The sequence below is a fragment of the Parastagonospora nodorum genome (genome assembly GCF_000146915.1).
Source record: "Parastagonospora nodorum SN15 chromosome Unknown scaffold_10, whole genome shotgun sequence".
NCBI lineage: Eukaryota > Fungi > Ascomycota > Dothideomycetes > Pleosporales > Phaeosphaeriaceae > Parastagonospora > Parastagonospora nodorum.
Genome location: NW_001884558.1, coordinates 426,258 through 442,967, shown reverse-complemented (window position 1 = coordinate 442,967; position 16,710 = coordinate 426,258). Strand labels below are relative to the sequence as shown.

At 53.5% G+C, this 16,710-nt stretch overlaps 10 protein-coding genes across 10 annotated transcripts; 6 read left to right on the top strand and 4 right to left on the bottom strand.

The window, feature by feature from the left end:
• The first annotated feature begins 475 nt into the window (after nt 1-475).
• Nucleotides 476-1,836, top strand: SNOG_06879 (hypothetical protein). Its single transcript, XM_001797188.1, has 5 exons — nt 476-530; nt 744-956; nt 1,015-1,259; nt 1,316-1,381; nt 1,435-1,836. Exons 2-5 carry the CDS (start codon nt 809-811, stop codon nt 1,525-1,527), a joined length of 552 nt encoding a protein of 183 aa, XP_001797240.1. The 5' UTR covers nt 476-530; nt 744-808; the 3' UTR covers nt 1,528-1,836.
• Nucleotides 1,837-2,212: 376 nt separating this feature from the next.
• SNOG_06878 (hypothetical protein) lies at nt 2,213-3,103 on the bottom strand (the record flags this gene model as incomplete). Its single annotated transcript, XM_001797187.1, has 2 exons — nt 2,213-2,883; nt 2,935-3,103. The coding sequence occupies 2 exons, from the start codon at nt 3,101-3,103 to the stop codon at nt 2,213-2,215; spliced, it is 840 nt and encodes a 279-aa protein (XP_001797239.1).
• A 766-nt stretch (nt 3,104-3,869) lies between these two features.
• SNOG_06877 (hypothetical protein) lies at nt 3,870-5,286 on the top strand (the record flags this gene model as incomplete). The annotated part of the gene is given in 2 exon segments (XM_001797186.1): nt 3,870-4,042; nt 4,059-5,286. The coding sequence occupies 2 exon segments, from the start codon at nt 3,870-3,872 to the stop codon at nt 5,284-5,286; spliced, it is 1,401 nt and encodes a 466-aa protein (XP_001797238.1).
• A 198-nt stretch (nt 5,287-5,484) lies between these two features.
• SNOG_06876 (hypothetical protein) lies at nt 5,485-6,959 on the bottom strand (the record flags this gene model as incomplete). Its single annotated transcript, XM_001797185.1, has 3 exons — nt 5,485-6,450; nt 6,479-6,842; nt 6,892-6,959. 3 exons carry the CDS (start codon nt 6,957-6,959, stop codon nt 5,485-5,487), a joined length of 1,398 nt encoding a protein of 465 aa, XP_001797237.1.
• A 297-nt stretch (nt 6,960-7,256) lies between these two features.
• Nucleotides 7,257-7,414, top strand: SNOG_06875 (hypothetical protein; the record flags this gene model as incomplete). Its single annotated transcript, XM_001797184.1, has 2 exons — nt 7,257-7,352; nt 7,379-7,414. The coding sequence occupies 2 exons, from the start codon at nt 7,257-7,259 to the stop codon at nt 7,412-7,414; spliced, it is 132 nt and encodes a 43-aa protein (XP_001797236.1).
• A 52-nt stretch (nt 7,415-7,466) lies between these two features.
• On the top strand, nt 7,467-8,822 carry SNOG_06874 (hypothetical protein; the record flags this gene model as incomplete). The annotated part of the gene is made up of 2 exons (XM_001797183.1): nt 7,467-8,427; nt 8,470-8,822. The coding sequence occupies 2 exons, from the start codon at nt 7,467-7,469 to the stop codon at nt 8,820-8,822; spliced, it is 1,314 nt and encodes a 437-aa protein (XP_001797235.1).
• A 771-nt stretch (nt 8,823-9,593) lies between these two features.
• Nucleotides 9,594-11,270, top strand: SNOG_06873 (hypothetical protein; the record flags this gene model as incomplete). The annotated part of the gene is made up of 3 exons (XM_001797182.1): nt 9,594-9,812; nt 9,870-10,455; nt 10,615-11,270. The coding sequence occupies 3 exons, from the start codon at nt 9,594-9,596 to the stop codon at nt 11,268-11,270; spliced, it is 1,461 nt and encodes a 486-aa protein (XP_001797234.1).
• A 368-nt stretch (nt 11,271-11,638) lies between these two features.
• On the bottom strand, nt 11,639-12,419 carry SNOG_06872 (hypothetical protein; the record flags this gene model as incomplete). The annotated part of the gene is made up of 2 exons (XM_001797181.1): nt 11,639-11,951; nt 12,007-12,419. The coding sequence occupies 2 exons, from the start codon at nt 12,417-12,419 to the stop codon at nt 11,639-11,641; spliced, it is 726 nt and encodes a 241-aa protein (XP_001797233.1).
• A 368-nt stretch (nt 12,420-12,787) lies between these two features.
• On the top strand, nt 12,788-13,418 carry SNOG_06871 (hypothetical protein; the record flags this gene model as incomplete). The annotated part of the gene is made up of 2 exons (XM_001797180.1): nt 12,788-13,038; nt 13,187-13,418. 2 exons carry the CDS (start codon nt 12,788-12,790, stop codon nt 13,416-13,418), a joined length of 483 nt encoding a protein of 160 aa, XP_001797232.1.
• Nucleotides 13,419-14,089: 671 nt separating this feature from the next.
• On the bottom strand, nt 14,090-15,787 carry SNOG_06870 (hypothetical protein; the record flags this gene model as incomplete). The annotated part of the gene is made up of 2 exons (XM_001797179.1): nt 14,090-15,390; nt 15,490-15,787. The coding sequence occupies 2 exons, from the start codon at nt 15,785-15,787 to the stop codon at nt 14,090-14,092; spliced, it is 1,599 nt and encodes a 532-aa protein (XP_001797231.1).
• Nucleotides 15,788-16,710: the final 923 nt, after the last annotated feature.

The following is a 16,710-nucleotide window of genomic DNA, read 5'->3' as shown; positions in this document are numbered from 1 at the left end:
GCTGCCTGGTAAAAGACGCTGGAGTATCTGCTACCCAGAGGCGACACGCTGGTATACTTTAACATGTTGTAGCAGCAGAAACGGCCGTTAGCGATTTTCATGTGAAGCGTGCAATACCTCTCTGTGAAAAGAAGCTTGCACAAGTTCATTTGCAAGCGCGGGCAGTGGACCCTCCGCTCACGCAATCATGGGGCAGCTAAACGGATCGCCGAAACTCGTCGTTGCCTACCAGACGCGCCTCAGGATGCCCAATGCAGCACAACCAAAACGTGTCCACTTGGCCAAGGCTCTTCAAAAGGAGCAAAAAAGCTGAAACTGGTTGTTGGTTCAACAAATCTCACCGCAACTCCAGGAGACAGTCGATAAGCGATTCGATAGCAGTCACGTGTTAGTCCGTGCTCAGGTTTTCGCCCGCGTCGCCAAGTCCACCACCTCTCTTCTACCCAGGCCCTTCCTGTGCATCAATTAGAGTACATCGACAGCCCGTCCACCCCATCTCCAACCACCACCGACTCTCTTGAACATCTGCAGTAAGTAAACGTCGTCGCCCCGCACCGCAGACCGAGGCTTCGTCCACTCTACAGTGGGCGCCGCTTGCCGCACTCGCCGCTCACTTCCCTCGAAGCCGCATCAGGCGCTCAATACTGCATGCGCCCGCACAACACTCACCTCGATGCACCCACACGACCGGCAATAGCGTGTTGCTGCTGTCTTTGATAGCGTACTAACCCGCGGCTCTACAGGTTCGAGGGTCTTTACACCGCCTACCCACACCCTACACCAACACACCACACCACCCACCGCCAATATGGGTCTTACATTCTCGAAGCTTTTCGATAAGCTATGGGGAAAGAAGGAGATGCGCATTCTCATGGTTGGTCTCGATGCCGCCGGAAAGACCACAATTCTTTACAAGCTTAAGCTTGGTGAAATCGTCACCACCATCCCAACCATTGGTATGCGACTATCTGTACGCGCATAAAAGACGCAGCGCGCTGACAAGCCGACCCGCAGGTTTCAACGTCGAGACCGTCGAGTACAAGAACATTCAGTTCACCGTGTGGGATGTCGGCGGTCAGGACAAGATCCGTCCTCTCTGGAGGCATTACTTCCAGAACACTCAGGGTATCATCTTCGTCGTTGACAGCAACGATCGCGACCGTGTCGTCGAGGCCCGTGAGGAGCTCCAGCGAATGTTGAACGAGGATGAGCTCCGGGATGCTCTCCTTCTGGTGTTCGCCAACAAGCAGGATTTGCCCGTAAGCTAGCACCAGCGCGCCGCAACTTGCCCGAAGCAAAACTGACACTTCTCCAGAACGCCATGAACGCTGCTGAGATCACCGACAAGCTCGGCCTTCACAGCCTCCGACAACGTGCTTGGGTACGACAGAGCGAAACTCCCTTATCTCAGCAGAATGCTAACAGCCACTCTAGTACATCCAGTCCACTTGCGCCACGTCCGGTGATGGTCTGTATGAGGGTCTCGAATGGTTGAGCAACTCGCTTCGCAAGGCCGGCCACAACTAAGCCGACCCGCGCATGTCGGCAGGAGCGATCTGCATTCGCCAACGTCTGCATAGCACAGACACGTCACGCCCCAAAACCTCTCTACATGGCCTGTTTCCAGCCATATGTCTCACGCAAGCCACATACATGACCATGGAACGTCTGCATCGGTGTCTTTCAAATCGGATGGTGGAGCGGACTCGATTTCATTTCACCATTGGAGTTTGTGTGCATGCTATGACTCGCGTCTCTGGATTGTTGGTGGTTTGAACCGAAACAGTCTCTGGTTACTTTATGTGGTACTATCAAATTTGAGCCTCTCTTATTAGATCGTTTTTGGCAATGCTGCTGCTTTGCACTTCTGGACGTGCTGTTCGCCTGTCAAACTGCTAACCTTGGAATCATAACAAAGAGACTTGGCACGTGAACCCGCGGCAAGGGATGAATGGAAATGGGTCTCCTCTGCGACATTGACCAATCAGGGGTGGATGCACAGAAACACTTAGAAACTGCATCGATTCATGAGTTCATTGCTCTATTCGATGCATATACACATGCTTATGTCGTTATTTGATGCCTGAACGCCAACATCCCAGACTGTTCATTCAAACCCTCATATTTGGCCCAACGCAAGCAAAGGGAAATGGCTACGAGAAGTACCCGATCACATCTGTATCAACTCTAGAAGCTGACATCACCTCAATCATCAAGCAGCAGGTTGCGCCGGTTGGCCACTCGAAGTCGCGCCAACAGGTGGCAGCAGACCCTTCTCATTCCACAGGTCAACCAACGGCTGCATAGGCTCAAGCTCCTTCTCACCAAGCAGGTTGAACAGCTTGCCAACGTTGATGAAGTGGATGAAGCACGTGTTGAGCTCCTTGTACGCATTCACGTTCCAGAAGGGCTCGAGCCAGTGGCCATGGTAGATGTGCGCATAGCATCGCATCATCTGGCGGTAGATGCTCTTGATGTCTGCCTCGAATGTCTCTGGGAAGCCGGAGGGCTTGCCGAGCCACTCGTTGCCGGCTAGCTGCGATAGCGGGGCATTGAGGCTGGTGGGTCCAAGAGGTTGAGGGGTGCCGCCACTTGACAGAGATCCTGATGCATAGGTGGAAGCGCCGATGGAGACAGAGGTGGTGTCGGTTGGGAAGATGTTGGGGTCGTTGATCTTGCCCACGATCCACTTCTGAACGAGGTTGATGTACTGGATGGCTGGGATCTTGATGGGCCTCTTCTGGTTGTCGAGCCAGGTGTAAGTGTGGCCGCTGGCTGACATGGTAGGGCAGACATCTGGGTTGCAGATTGGCTTGCCAGTCCTGTCGTCGTGGACTTTGATGATCTCAATCATTTGCTCCAGCAGACGATACTGCTCGACGACTGCTCACGTGGTCAACAATGACCCCTCACTTTGTGGGAATTGAGGCTTACCTGTGTGTGCGAGCCATTCGCCCTCGTCGACGAGCTTCGGCTTGGCAGCCAGAGTCATGAAGTTTCCCTTCACGATGAGGTTGGAATACTCCTCACGGAAGAAGAATGGCGGTCTGCGGGAGCCAGCCGGCACGGAACTATCCGGGGCACCCTGGCTTTCGAACGACATTGCGGAAGACAATGCTGGCGAGTGTGGCATAGGAGGCACACTCGGCAGCTGCTGTGAAGTAGGAGAGTTCGAGTATGGGGTTGTGGGAGAAGGAGTGCCTCCTTTGCCCTGTTGCTGGGTACCTTTGTTGGAGCGACCAGCGAGCCCTTGGCGTCTAGCAGCGATATGTCAGAGCAAAGCAACCTGAGGTTCCGCAGCAAGATATATAAACAATGGAAGGCGGAAATATCAGAAGCGAACTCATGTGCATATCACACGTTCAAATCCTGAAACAAAAGCAGCAAAGTGAGACTGAAACAGACATGCTTGACATGGGCCAGGCGAAGAGCATTTGGGGAAGGGAGCTGTGCCAAGCACTTACACGCTGGAGAAGAAGGACGCCATGATTGCAGCTGCCGGGTATGCAGTGTCCTGAACAGACGAATAGGGCGAATGCTAGGCTCTGACTAGGGCGACAGAGTGCGTATGCAGCAGACAGAGAGGGGGATGTTGTTGGTGGTACGTCTCGAGGAGCCAGCGATTTTGGGTCCGCCAGGGCTGCATCGAGAAGGGGCGGCGCGCTAGAGCGGATTGGGAAAGCGCGACTTCACTGTTGCTCGGAACTTTGTTCACCAAGCTGTCAGGTCAACGTTGCGCACCTTTACCTTGACGTGCCGACCGCGTCTTCATCAATCCTGCACATCGTTGGTCGCGTCAATTCTCTTCGCATCCGGACAGTCTTTGCGATCAGCAATTACAGCTATCAAAAGAACAACCAGCCGCCGCCATGTCTGACGCGGAAGCCAATGCGGCCATCTCAGATAATGAGGTCGATGATCTAGCGACTCCAGCGGCCAACGAGGAAGTTGAGGCACCACGTGATACAGTAGAGGAGAATGGTCTAGATGAGGACGAGGACGACCTGTTTGGCGACGGTGGAGACGACGAAGAGGAGCCAGCGTAAGTAGCTGAACAGACAGCTGTCCATGAAGTCGAAGCTGACCCTATATAGAGCTCGCAAACTCGACGATGAAGAACTCGACTCTGGCGACGATGAAGGACGCGCAGATCGCGCCAGGGCGCAAGAAGCTGCGGAAGAGGAAGGCGAGCAGCATACATTCGCGGTTATGGACGCGGATATTGCGCGACACGCCATACCAGAACCCAGCGACGGTGAGCTCTACTTGCTCAAGGTCCCGCGCTTCCTCTCCTTCGACCCCACGGCATTCAGCCATAAGACGTTTCAGCCCCCGACTACAGACCACCACTCAAAGCTCCCTGCGTCCGACCAATTCTCTGCCTACAATACCGCCATGTCCACGATCCGATGGCGCCGCTCACCCTCAAACAACGCCGAGCTCCAGTCAAATGCCCGCATCCTGAGATGGGCTGACGGCTCCCTCACTCTCCAGATCGCGAACGACCCGACCATGCAGTTCGACATCGATGCGAACACGCTTGCGCCGCCCCAGGTCAAGCCCAAGATCCCCACACCCACCTCGATCAAGGCAGGCGCAAAGCCGAGTGCCAAGTTGGAGAGCTACACATATCTGGTTGCGCCGTACGAGGAAGCGAACGTCATGCGCGTGACGAACAAGCTCACAACTGCGCTCAGCGTCGTGCCAGCCGCGAACCTCAAGGACACCGCCCTTGAGAAGTTGCAAAACGATCTTGCCCAGATTGCCAGCCGTGGTCGCGACGACGCCGATCAAGCCATTTCCTTCGTCGATGTGAATGAGGACCCGGAATTACGGCGGCAGAGAGAAGAGGCCACTTTCAAGGAGAAGCAGCGACAAGCCCGTGCTCGTGAGAAGCACGAAGCCCGTCAAGCTGAACGTGCGGTCCGCACCGTTGGTCGCTCTGGAGGTCGCACATCTGGTCTCAACATTGACGACCTCGAAGACGCTGCCAGTCGCCCACGCAAACCACGCCAGAAGGGCGGCTTACGGCGTGACTGGAGCGACGATGATGACTTCGCAAGAGGTCCCGGTAGATCGAGGGAAGATGACTATGACGAGGAGGACGACTTCATCGCAGCCAGTGACGAGGAGCCGGAGATTGTGGATGACGACGATGATCTGGACGAAGGCATCGCACCTAGTCCCAAGAGGAGGGCTGGTGGAGATGATGATGAGGACGAGGAGGTCGTGGTCAGCAGGACGAAGAGGAGAAGGGTGGTCGACGATGATGAGGATGACGAGTAGTTGAATAGGATCGCTATCTTGCAGCCTCAGAAGCCCGCGAGTAGTAAAAGCTCGAAGCGTCTTCATTATTTGGATATCAGCATAGCACGGCGTACGGTCAGATTTGCTTCATCTGTAAGATCAGGAGGTCGGATATCACAATTCATACAGCAATATGACGCTAAATGTTCGATTGTCAGATTATTTTCAGACCTTCACTCAGGTGTAATGTGGGACCTGTCCCTTGTCTCCTTCCACACCTTCCTTCAATGGCGAGATTCCATTATCGATCTTCTTTGGTCCCGGCCTCTTGAAGTGCGGCTTCAGTGGCTCCCAGCTCTCGGCGTTGTAGTCCTCCTGCACCTTCTTACACTGCTTCAAGCCCCAGTCCGTCACACCGATCATCAAGCAACTCTCAAACATGAAAGCCATACTGCCCTCCCCAACCTTGTTCGGTTGCAAGTTCACGTTGCTCGCCTTCTCATGCGTCGCAGCATCCGGTCCATGTCCCGACATGATATTATGCAGCGACGCACCAGCAGGCTGGAAGCCACCACCCGTCTTCGCATCGTACTGCCCTCCAATCAACCCCATGAACTCCGACATGGTGTTCCTGTGATACCACGGCGGGCGGAACGTGTTCTCCGCTACAAGCCATCTTGGCGGGAAAATGACAAAGTCCGCCAGCGCCGTGCCGGCATGTGCAGTTTGCGCCGTCAACACCGTAAAGATGGACGGATCCGGATGGTCAAATGATATCGAGCCAATGGTGTTGAATCGCCCCAAATCGTACTTGTACGGATAGTACAATCCATGCCACGCCACGACGTCAAACGGCGTGTGGTTCTGCTTCGCCGCGTATAAATGGCCAGCGAACTTGCCCAGCACATGCCACTCGGACTCGGTATCTTCGTCGAAGTCAGCCACGGGGGCTTGGAAGTCTCGCGCATTGGCGAGGCAATTCGACCCAATAGGGCCCAGCTCAGGGAGTTGAAAATGGCCCTCGTACAGCTCGAGGATGTAGCCGCGCACAGGGCCGTCGGGCAGCGTAACGCGGTATCGTATACCTCTGGGTATGACGCAGATTTCGTTGGGGCGCACGACGAGGCGGCCGAGTTCGGTTTGGATGTCGAGAATGCCGTGTTGCGGGACGATGAGGAAGTCGCCGTCGGCGGAGTAGAAGGGCTTCGTTCTTCGCCATGTCTTTGCCCGCCGCGTAGATGAAGTATCCCACGCCCGTCTTGGTGGTTGGGTCGCCGTTGCCTGCGACGAGGTGGAGTGAGTGCACCCAGTCTACTGTCTCGTCCAAGTCGAAGGGATCCCATCGGAGCTGGTTGGGGATGAAGTGGATCTTTTCCCAGGGCTTATTCTCAGGGTTTGTGTTGAAGGTCTTGGATTCGCGGGGTTCGAAGTTGCTGTGCCCGCATGAGGGGAGGATGCGGTAGAGCCATGTTTGCTGGTTCTCGTGGCGTGGGGCTGTGAAGGCAGTCCCTGATAGCTTCTCGGCGTAGAGACCGTATGGAGGCTTTTGTGGGGAGTTTGCGCCGATGGGAAGTGCGCCTTCTACTGCTTCACTCCTAGAACCAGGTCAATAGGTGCAATTGGGTGGTATCTGAGAATACACACTCGTGGTAAGAGTTGAAGCCATTCTGATACTTGTACTTCTCCTTGAACGCAAACTCTGTCACAGGCATGGTGATTGTTTGTGAAGAGATTCAATGGTACGCGTAGATGAGTTGTACGACAAGAGTGTGATTCGCGAAAGCGTTACGTGTGGGACGCGACAGCTTGATTAGGTATATTCAGCAAATTGTTAATTAGAAATCTACATGGTCAGACAACTCAAATTTCCTACCACAAGCTTCAGTCCAGCCATAGCTCCATGCATCATGCGGTAATGCGCGGCTTGCAGTTCCGTGGTCATTCACATTCGCAGGCACAAAGCGGAAGGGTTGAGGTCTGGGCGGACGTGGTCGTCGGCTTACCCCACAATGAACCCCTGTCCGTTGGGTAAAGGCGGAAACTTTCCGTTCTCCGCGTTCATCCTTCTTCCGCCAGAAGCCGTCATCACCGACCGAGATGTAACAGTATGCTAGACTACACTAAATCGGAGTCGTTCCAAAGAACTTCTGCTATTGAATCTCACTAATTGTGTAGCATTAGAGGCACGTTCTCGATATCCTCTGGCTTAGGCATATATAATGGCTTCGACGCGATCTTGGTTTAGCATTCCCAAAGGGTCACACTTCTCGTTGGCGAATATTCCCTTCGGCATCATTTCGACTGCATCCTCAACATCACCACGAGTGGCAGTTGCCATTGGAGATCACGCACTAGATCTCGAAGCATTCGCTGCCAGCAATGGCTTCTCGGCGCTATCGACCATACAACCTCATCAAGCAGTCTTCTCAACCCCCAATCTGAACGCGTTTGCGGCACTGGGTCGGCCGATACATTCTGTTGTGAGAAAGTACATTCAAAGTGTCTTCACAGCAGACACACCGTATCCGGATGTTTTGAAGAACAACGTGACGCTCCAGAAGCAAGCCCTCATTCCCCTCAAGGACACCAAGGCGCATTTGCCGTTCAGAATAGGTGACTATACCGACTTCTTTGCCGGCAGAAACCATGCATACAATTGCGGTGTCATTTTCAGAGGACCGACAAATGCTTTACAACCAAATTACAACCACCTTCCTGTTGGCTACCATGGTCGAGCATCATCAGTAGTACCGTCCGGTACTCCAATCCGCAGGCCCAATGGACAGATTCTGCTTGATCCTACAGCGGAGAAGAAAATACCCACATTCTCACCGTGCAAGAAACTGGACATCGAGCTGGAGCTTGGCGCCTTTGTCTGTGGCTCAAACCCGCAAGGAGAACCTATTCCAATCGACAAAGCTGAAGATAGCTTATTCGGTGTGGTCTTGATGAACGACTGGTCTGCCAGAGATATCCAAGCATGGGAGTATGTGCCCCTTGGGCCTTTCAACGCAAAGAATTTCGGCACGACAATAAGCACGTGGGTCGTGCTAGCAGACGCGCTTGAGCCGTTCAAGACCAAGGGCCTTGAGAATGAGGCTGAGGTCCTGCCGTACTTAAAGGAGAAAGCAGAGAAGACGGTGTATGACATAAATCTGGAGATTGACGTTAAGAGTAAGTCTATGTTGCTCGCATCATTGTATTCTCGCTGATGACTCCAAGCATCCTCCGGCAACAATACGACCATATCCAAGGTCAATGCACGAAATCTGATGTGGTCATTCCCGCAGATGCTGGCGCATCACACTATCAACGGCTGTCCCTTCCAGCCAGGTGACCTACTTGGGTCTGGTACCATTAGTGGAGAGACGGCTGCTGAGTACGGTAGCTTTCTGGAGCAGAGCCAGAATGGAAAGGAGACCATCGCTTTGAACGGTGGAGAGAAGCGGACATTCCTTGAGGACGGCGACGAGATCACAATAAGAGGTATTTGTGGTGCAGACGAAGAGGCACTTGTTGGTTTTGGAGAGTGTGTGGGACGGATCGAGCCAGCATTGAAGCTGAGCTTCAATTAAATCGAATAGACCGTCTCCTGTCATATTTTCTACGGAAAATCACACATTGTATTCTCCAGTGGACTTTCGTTACCCACATGATTGTCAGGTACCCTAGCCTTGCTCGTTCAAAGGGTAGGATGACATCGGCACACATGAGCAACCAAGAACCCTTCCATGATGGTTGACGTTTCAATTAATTGTATGCGACTCTGATTCATCAAGATAGAATTTCCATATTGATAATCAGTCTTGTATCGGACATTTGATCCAGTGTATTGGGACTGAGGAATTATTCCGCTTCCACACCCTGTGTAAAGGCATTTGCTGTGCACCTCGGGTAATACTCGGTGTGAATGTATTCCTGCAAGCCTGTCTATACGTCGAATAAATTGAGCCGCATCTTCGCGTAGCATGTACATTTCCCTAGTATGCATGACCTCACACCCCACCGCGCAACTTCCCCGCACCACGCTAAGAATAACCTTTACAGACCTACCATCTGCGGCCACATTCCGCGACATCTCTCACAGTCATGCTGTGTTGCATACGAACGCGAATCCCACAGTGCTGGCGAGCCAATGAGACCAACGCTAAAGATGCTGAAGCGGATGCCGTCCATGGCAAGCGTTTGAGTTTCCATTAGCCCAGCCTCAAGGAAGTAGGATCCTTTTAGCGGCGTTGGCATTTGAGATCAGAAGTTGGGTATAAGTGCGGAAGGCGCCCTTGGAAGCTCGTTATGACTGGTACGGTCCATTTCATCATTGAGCACCAAGGAAGCCTGAAGCCAACATGACGATACCTCTTTACGTCGCTGGCGTTGCCGTCTTGGGCTTCTACCTCTACAGGCTTCTATATGGCACTGACAAGCCACACATCAAGGGCCTTCCGGAAGTACCTGGTCTGCCTTTGTTTGGGAGCTTGGTCGAACTCGGCACGAATCATGCAAAGGTAGCACAGGGATGGGCGAAGAAGTACGGTCCTGTGTTTCAGGTGCGGATGGGCAACAGAGTAAGACAAAACAACATGAAATGCTCGAGATGAATCAATGGCTAATCCAAACTACAGAGAATTGTCTTTGCGAACTCATTCGACTCGGTCCGTCATCTCTGGATCACCCACCAGTCAGCCCTCATCTCGCGTCCTACACTTCACACCTTCCACACAGTGGTCTCTTCCTCCCAGGGCTTCACCATTGGTACCTCCCCATGGGACGAGTCTCTCAAGAACAGACGCAAAGCTGCTGGCACGGCGCTCAATCGACCAGCTGTACAATCCTACATGCCTCTGATCGATCTCGAATCCACCGTTTCCATCAGAGAACTCTTAAACGACAGCAAGGGCGGGGAGCTAGACATCGACCCGCGAGCCTACTGGCAGCGCTACGCCCTGAACACAAGCTTGACCCTGAACTACGGCTTCCGAATTGACGGCGACAAGGATGCGCCACTACTCAAAGAAATCTGCGACGTGGAGCGAGGGGTAGGAAACTTCCGATCCACAAGCAACAATTGGCAAGACTACGTCCCACTACTCCGTCTCTTCCCCAGTCAGAGCAACGAAGCGAAGAAGTTCAGAGACCGCCGAGATGTGTACATGAACAAACTTCTCGACACGCTGCTGGAGAAGATAGAAAAGGGCACTGACAAACCATGTATTACTGGGAATATCATCAAAGATCCAGACGCGAAATTAAATCGCGGTAGGCCTTCCCCTCCCTATCTCTCTCCACACACCATGCTTACTTCACCTCCAGCCGAGTTAAAATCAATCTGTCTAACCATGGTATCCGCGGGTCTCGATACCGTGCCAGGCAATCTGATAATGGGCATCGCGCAACTCGCCACGCCCTCGGGCCAATCCATCCAACGCCGCGCCCACGCCGAGATCCTCAAAGTGTACCCCAACAACGACGCCTGGCACAAATGTCTCGAGGAAGAAAAAATCCCCTACATCACCGCGCTGTACAAGGAAATCCTGCGCTACTGGACCGTCATCCCCATCTCCCTGCCGCGCCAAAGCATAAAGGACATTGAATACAACGGCGTGACTTTCCCAGCGGGGACTACGTTCTACATGAACGCGTACGCTGCCGATTACGACGACACGCACTTCTCCGACCCCTACACATTTAACCCCGAGCGCTACCTTGACGTGCCCGATGGCACGGGCACGCCGCATTACGGGTACGGCGCGGGGAGTCGCATGTGCATTGGGAGTCATTTGGCGAACCGCGAGCTGTACACGGCGTTTGTGAGGCTGATTAGTGCGTTTGAGTTTACGGAGCCGGTGGATGAGAGGGACAAGCCGATTATGGATTGTTTGGAGGCGAATGCGATTCCGACGAGTTTGACGCTCGAGCCCAAGTACTTCAAGGTCGGGTTTAAGCCGAGAGATAGGGCGTTGTTGGAGAAGTGGTTGGGGGAGAGTGAGGAGAGGACGAGGGAGTTGAAGGGGATGGGGAAATGATACATAGATTGAGGCTATGATGGTGTGGGGATTTCTGTACGGACTTAGCGAATGGTATACAATGTGCGTTGAGTGGGAACGGCTGACTTACCATGTCCTAACATGTCACGTCCTTATAGGCTCAGTCACTTCAAATATGCCAATAAGATTTCATAAACGGATTCATTCTACCTACATTAAACATTCCAGTCATGCGCACATGACACTTCAAATCCAGCCATGTACAAGAATAAAGTGTTCCCCAAAATTAATCCACCCGCCATCTTTCGAAGAAAAAAAACATTGAGCCGAAGCGACTTCGCGCTCATGAGGTATCAAATGAATAAGACAAAACGCCCGAATGTAACTTCCTATATAGTCTCAATCATTTACAAGACGAAGGCAGCCGCGGCAACGAGCACAGCGCCGGCGGCACTAGCGGCCTTGACGGCAGCGCCGGTGAATTCTGATGGCGGGGCTGAGGTGGGAGTGACAGGCGAGCCACCGGTCGGCATCACAGTGGTGTTGTACGAACCCGTGGCCGAAGGAGCAGGGAGGCTAGCGCCAGATGAAGGCTTAGCACCCTGGGAGACGAAGTTGGCGCAGCCAATGCGTGTCTTGTTGGCCAAGTGGAGGACGAACGAGAGGTTTCCGAAGTAAGCGTTGTTGCCCGGGATGAGCGCGGAGTACGGGTCAACATATCTACGCCAGAAATTAGCAACCAAATTCTGTTACTTCAGGGAACAGATAGACTTACTCAGCAGAGAACTCCCCAGATGTGAAGTTGCCGTGCTTGCCGCTCAAGTCGCCGGTCTGGCACGTCTCGGGCTTGCTGGCGTCGCAAATGGGCACCTCGCCGCGCTTGTACGGGTCGAGATGGGCACCGGTGGCAGTGCAGTTGCCGTTCTCCGGGACTGGCTTCTCGTGGAGGTGGTACATGAAGGGGCCGCCAGTGGCTGGGAGGCCGCTGAAGGAGACACTGAACAAGACACCGACACCATCGGGAGCGGAGACGGCGGTGATGGCGCCGCGGAGAGGGCTGCCCTCCTTGACAGGCAGGGTAGCGACGTAGCTGGCGCCGGCTGGGTTACCAGCAACCTGAGGCGCGGGGCCGGTCTGAGCGCTCACGGCTGATGCCGCAGCGAGCAGGGTGAAGACTGAGGTGCGCATTTTGATAGGAATTGAGTGTTTGACGGAGAGTGTCGAGTGGTACTACCGAGGGTGTTAGGTACAATTGACGGAGTAGAGTAATGGAAATGCAGAGCAGAATGGTTGGGTCATGTAAGAAAGAGGAGTCGAGGTCTTATATCGGGCAAATCCCGCGCTCTGGTAAAAACCGCGGCTGCGAATTTCCCTTGTGTGATGCCTGCAAACGAACAAACGACGTCACATGGGAAGCCACAGCCGCGTCCTCTGTGAAACCCCAATGAGAAGGAACGAACTTGACTTACCGAGACAAACGAGGCAGGTGGAATGCACAGAAAGCGACAGGAATGATGTGACGAGGACTGAAAGCAAACAGCAGAGCGGAGACAGAGATGGCAAATTCGGCGATGATCCTCAGGAATACATTCGGCAGCAGGGCGGCTGCACAGTCATATATACACAAGAGGCACAGCCGCAGGCGCACGGAGGAGGTTGGCGGCAGGGTGCCACGGCGATCGCATCCTCCACCATTCCCTCGCGACACAAGCCACTACAGTGCCGCTATCCCTCAGGCCCCATGGCTGCGTCTGCACCCGCTCCAGAGCTCGGCTGCGATTGGCGGCAAGGCTGCAAATCAGTTGCGGTGATGGTGAGTATATTGCGGGACGAGGGGTGAAACCATGTCAATGTTTGCAGTGTCTTAGGCTAAGCTTTGGCGCGTGCGCTCGTCCGTTTTGAAACGCCGAGAGAAGGCGACGATCCCCCACCAATCGTTGCGCCTGTGGCCCCAGGAACCACGCCTGGGCGCAGAGACCTGCTGTGAGACCCGCGCGAATCGTCCCGTTATCAGAGGATCTTGACAAGACGCACAAGACGAATTCGACGAGGCTGGTGACAGTCCCCGCCATGCACACCAGCCGCCGACACACGCCTACACACGCCTTCTCTTTTGCAACACCGCAGCCGGAAGCGAACTCACCGTTCCTGACACCGCCAGGGGTCGCCCATGCCAACAGGGACTAATGCAGGTGCCATCCAAAATTGGATCCCAAACTGGCGGCTGTTGACTCCGTGGCTTTCAAAGCGTCTACCGCGCCCCAAACCATCACAATCTTTAGCCAGCGTTTCCACGTCTCTGCCTCAGAGGACCATCGCTGTTTCGTCTCCGGCGACGGAAATAGCCATAAACTCTCTCCGGGTATCGGCTGTCGCGAACTTGAGTTCTGCACTCCTGAGGCACGGCTTGTGCAGCACGGAGAAAGATGCGGACAACGAAAATGGACGTGGAAATTGAAGGGTCGAAAACGGAAAAATGGCTTGGAGAGAGAGAAATGTAGATTGAGAATGACGCGGATTGTGATAGCGGACAGGGTTGGTCACATCAAAGTGATGCAGCCCAATATCGGCCGTTCCGGGCATAAAGTCCTGTTGCCGAAGCGCTGCGGCACCACGTTGAGAGGACGAAGATAAAGTGCCGCCAAGCTGCGACCGGCGCAAGTGATGCGATTGCCATGATGGAGCTTGGAACTCCGTTTCGAAACTTCCTAACATCTGGGTGACAGATCACCAAGTCGGCACTCTGAGACACCCGTGGTGCTGCACCGATCGATTTTGACTTCACGCACCTGTGCCTTGCTCAACGCGCCTCGTTTCTGACTTTGTAGCTTACCCGGGCACGACACCGCCCGACAATCTCAGCCACTCCGGTTGTCTACCAGATCTTGACCGACCAGCTCGACGTCTTTGTAGGCCTCAGGCGCTTCTTCGAAGACCAAGTCTTTCTCGTCGCACACCACCCATGTCCCTTCCGAGTCCCCAGCTCTTGGCTCCAAGATGTTTATGCCCTTATATTTTGCTCCCAGCGAAGTCAATGCCTTGGTCCGCGTCATCGCCCGTCCCGCGCCGTGAGCGAGAGATAGTGCATTCTTCAGGCCCCAGGAGGTGCGTGTGGAGAAGGTAGGTTTGAGGATGAGTGTTGGTGTGCCTCGCGAGCCTGGTAGTGGTAGGAGCTCGAGTGGCTGTTGGGTCTCGGGGTTGTATGTGGGTGCAGCGCCTTTGCGATGGATCCACACATGGTCTTGTGAGGCTTTGCCATCGCTGAGACTGAGATTGCTGGCCGCGTCCGCTAAGTCCGATGATGTTGAAGGTGGAGAAGGAGGCCACTTGACACGCTCGACGTTGTTGTGCCAAATGTCAACCACTTTCCGTTGTTGAAGTTGTTTCCTGGCATACGAGATCGCTGCGACGTCGACTCGTACATCTTCAGAGCTTGAGCTACCGAGATCCCAGGCTTCGTTGCCAGGTTCCAAGCATGACAGAAACCGCAAAGCTATCAGGTCCCGATTTGCCTTTGCCCATTGGCAGGCCTTGTCGTGCTCTTTAATATACTCGATCGCCTCTGGGCTATCCTCCTGAAAGCTGACGTGGGCGTCGGTCGTGTGCTTCTTGAGTACGCTACCGCCATAGCCCCGAGAACCGGAGTGGACTAGGAGCACGACATCATTTTCCTGAAGACTCAGCTTGTCATCCGCAGACAAAGACGACTCTTCGACGACCTGGATCTCGGCAAAGTGGTTGCCGGCCCCTATGGTACCAAGTGCGATATCCCACTCTTCTCCCGTTGAGCAACTGCCATCTTCTTCGTGCATCCAGGCCTCTCTATGCGCCTGTGTTCGCCATGGTCCTTCGAGACCGCGCAGCTTCTCAGCTACTTTCTTGCCCTTGTCACCATCCACTTGACTTCGCGGAAGCGTAGTCTTAAACCAGGCCATTCCGCAACCAATGTCTCCCCCAATCAACGGCGGATGAACCCATCCTTTCGAAGCAATCACAGCGCCAATGGGGAATTTCGATCCAGGGTGAAGATCCGGCTGTCCAACCGCATGTACGATTCCAGGTAAAGTATGCGCCGTAGTCGACAACTGAGTGACAGCAAGCGTTTCGACAGGTGTATTCGAAGTAAGGAGCTCAACAGGACACTCGAGGTTGGCATGTGCTATTATTCAAAGGTTAGCCGTAAATCCCCAGATATTGGTACAGCAGGGATCATCCAGCGCAAATGTGCTCAAACTACCCAAAACAGAACTGAACTTACCATGAACGTTGGATTCGCGCTTCACGCCGACAAAATCCTCTCCAGCTGACAGGAGGAGTACAACATCATCTTTGATGTTGGTCTTCCAGTCCTCTTCGGTGAGTAGCTCGTGGCCTGTTCGCCCGACGAATATGCGCGTGGGCTTCTTCAGACGGAGCTTCGATTGCGCTGTCTTGAAGACGAGTGCGCGGATAGACGTCGAGGCTGCGGGATCAGCCGATGTAGAGGCGGGAATGAGTAGTGGAGCCTTTAAAGACTGCTTCGAATTGAGCGCTATCGTGACGCGAGTCGCAGGCATTTCGTACTGATCTGATCAGACGCTAGTCGAATGGGGAAAGTGCCGAGGTCGGTGATGGTTGTACTTTTTGCAACGTTGTTGTGAAATTTGGGAATCAGAAGTGTTGAGTTGCAATTTGAAGAGTGTGGGCAGAGTTATGTCAGGAAAAGTTTCAAGGTCAAGGGTGTGTTTTGTATTGTCCACGGGTGGAGGTTCATTGTCTTGAGCTGAGCTCCCAGTGGCAGTGAAGCGATTGCTAGCGCGCTTGCTCAATTCGACTCATCTCAAAGACTCAAACTAACTGCGAACGGTTTCATTCAGGCTTCACTTCTTTTTCTTTGACGATTCACTTTCGGTATGCCTGATCGGGTAGTCCGACACGATTGACAGCACGACGCACACGATTACCTGCGAGGCTCATGCTTTGGTGGCATGATGCGCTTTTCAAGACCTTGACTTGATATCCACATTTATATAATAAGCTGGGAGATGGCTCGGGCCGTCTATGAGGGAGCTTGGAAACGACCGATTCGGACATGATTACTGTAAGCAATCAGCTTCTCACCAAGCACAATCACATTCCTGGTCAGTTGCCCAAAAAGTCCAACAACACCTGTAATGATTCAATACAACAATTCAGCGCAAATAAAAAACTGTGGAAGCAGAAAGTCAAAACGTCAACAGCGCTTATTTGATCTCCTCAAGTGGTTGCTTAAGTTCAGGAATAGTACAACACAACCCAACCCAACGAGAAAACCACCGCTTCCACTCGATGAACAGATCTCATGCTTCATTGTGCCTCCCGAAATCTCAGCTGAAGCTTGCTGTGTGATGCGCCCTCAAGATGAGCAATAGAGTCGAGGCATAAATTCTATGCGCTGTGGCTGACGACCGCAAAGCGCCTTTGCTGCCTAGATCGTTGTCCTTCCATCACATGCATTCAT

Bases quoted from the DNA above. Each gene is read 5' to 3' on its own strand.
- SNOG_06879 (XM_001797188.1), top strand. From the start codon at position 809: ATGGGTCTTACATTCTCGAAGCTTTTCGATAAGCTATGGGGAAAGAAG. The intron at 1,260-1,315 runs GTAAGCTAGCAC...ACACTTCTCCAG, and splicing joins CCAACAAGCAGGATTTGCCC to AACGCCATGAACGCTGCTGA. The intron at 1,382-1,434 runs GTACGACAGAGC...CAGCCACTCTAG, and splicing joins GCCTCCGACAACGTGCTTGG to TACATCCAGTCCACTTGCGC.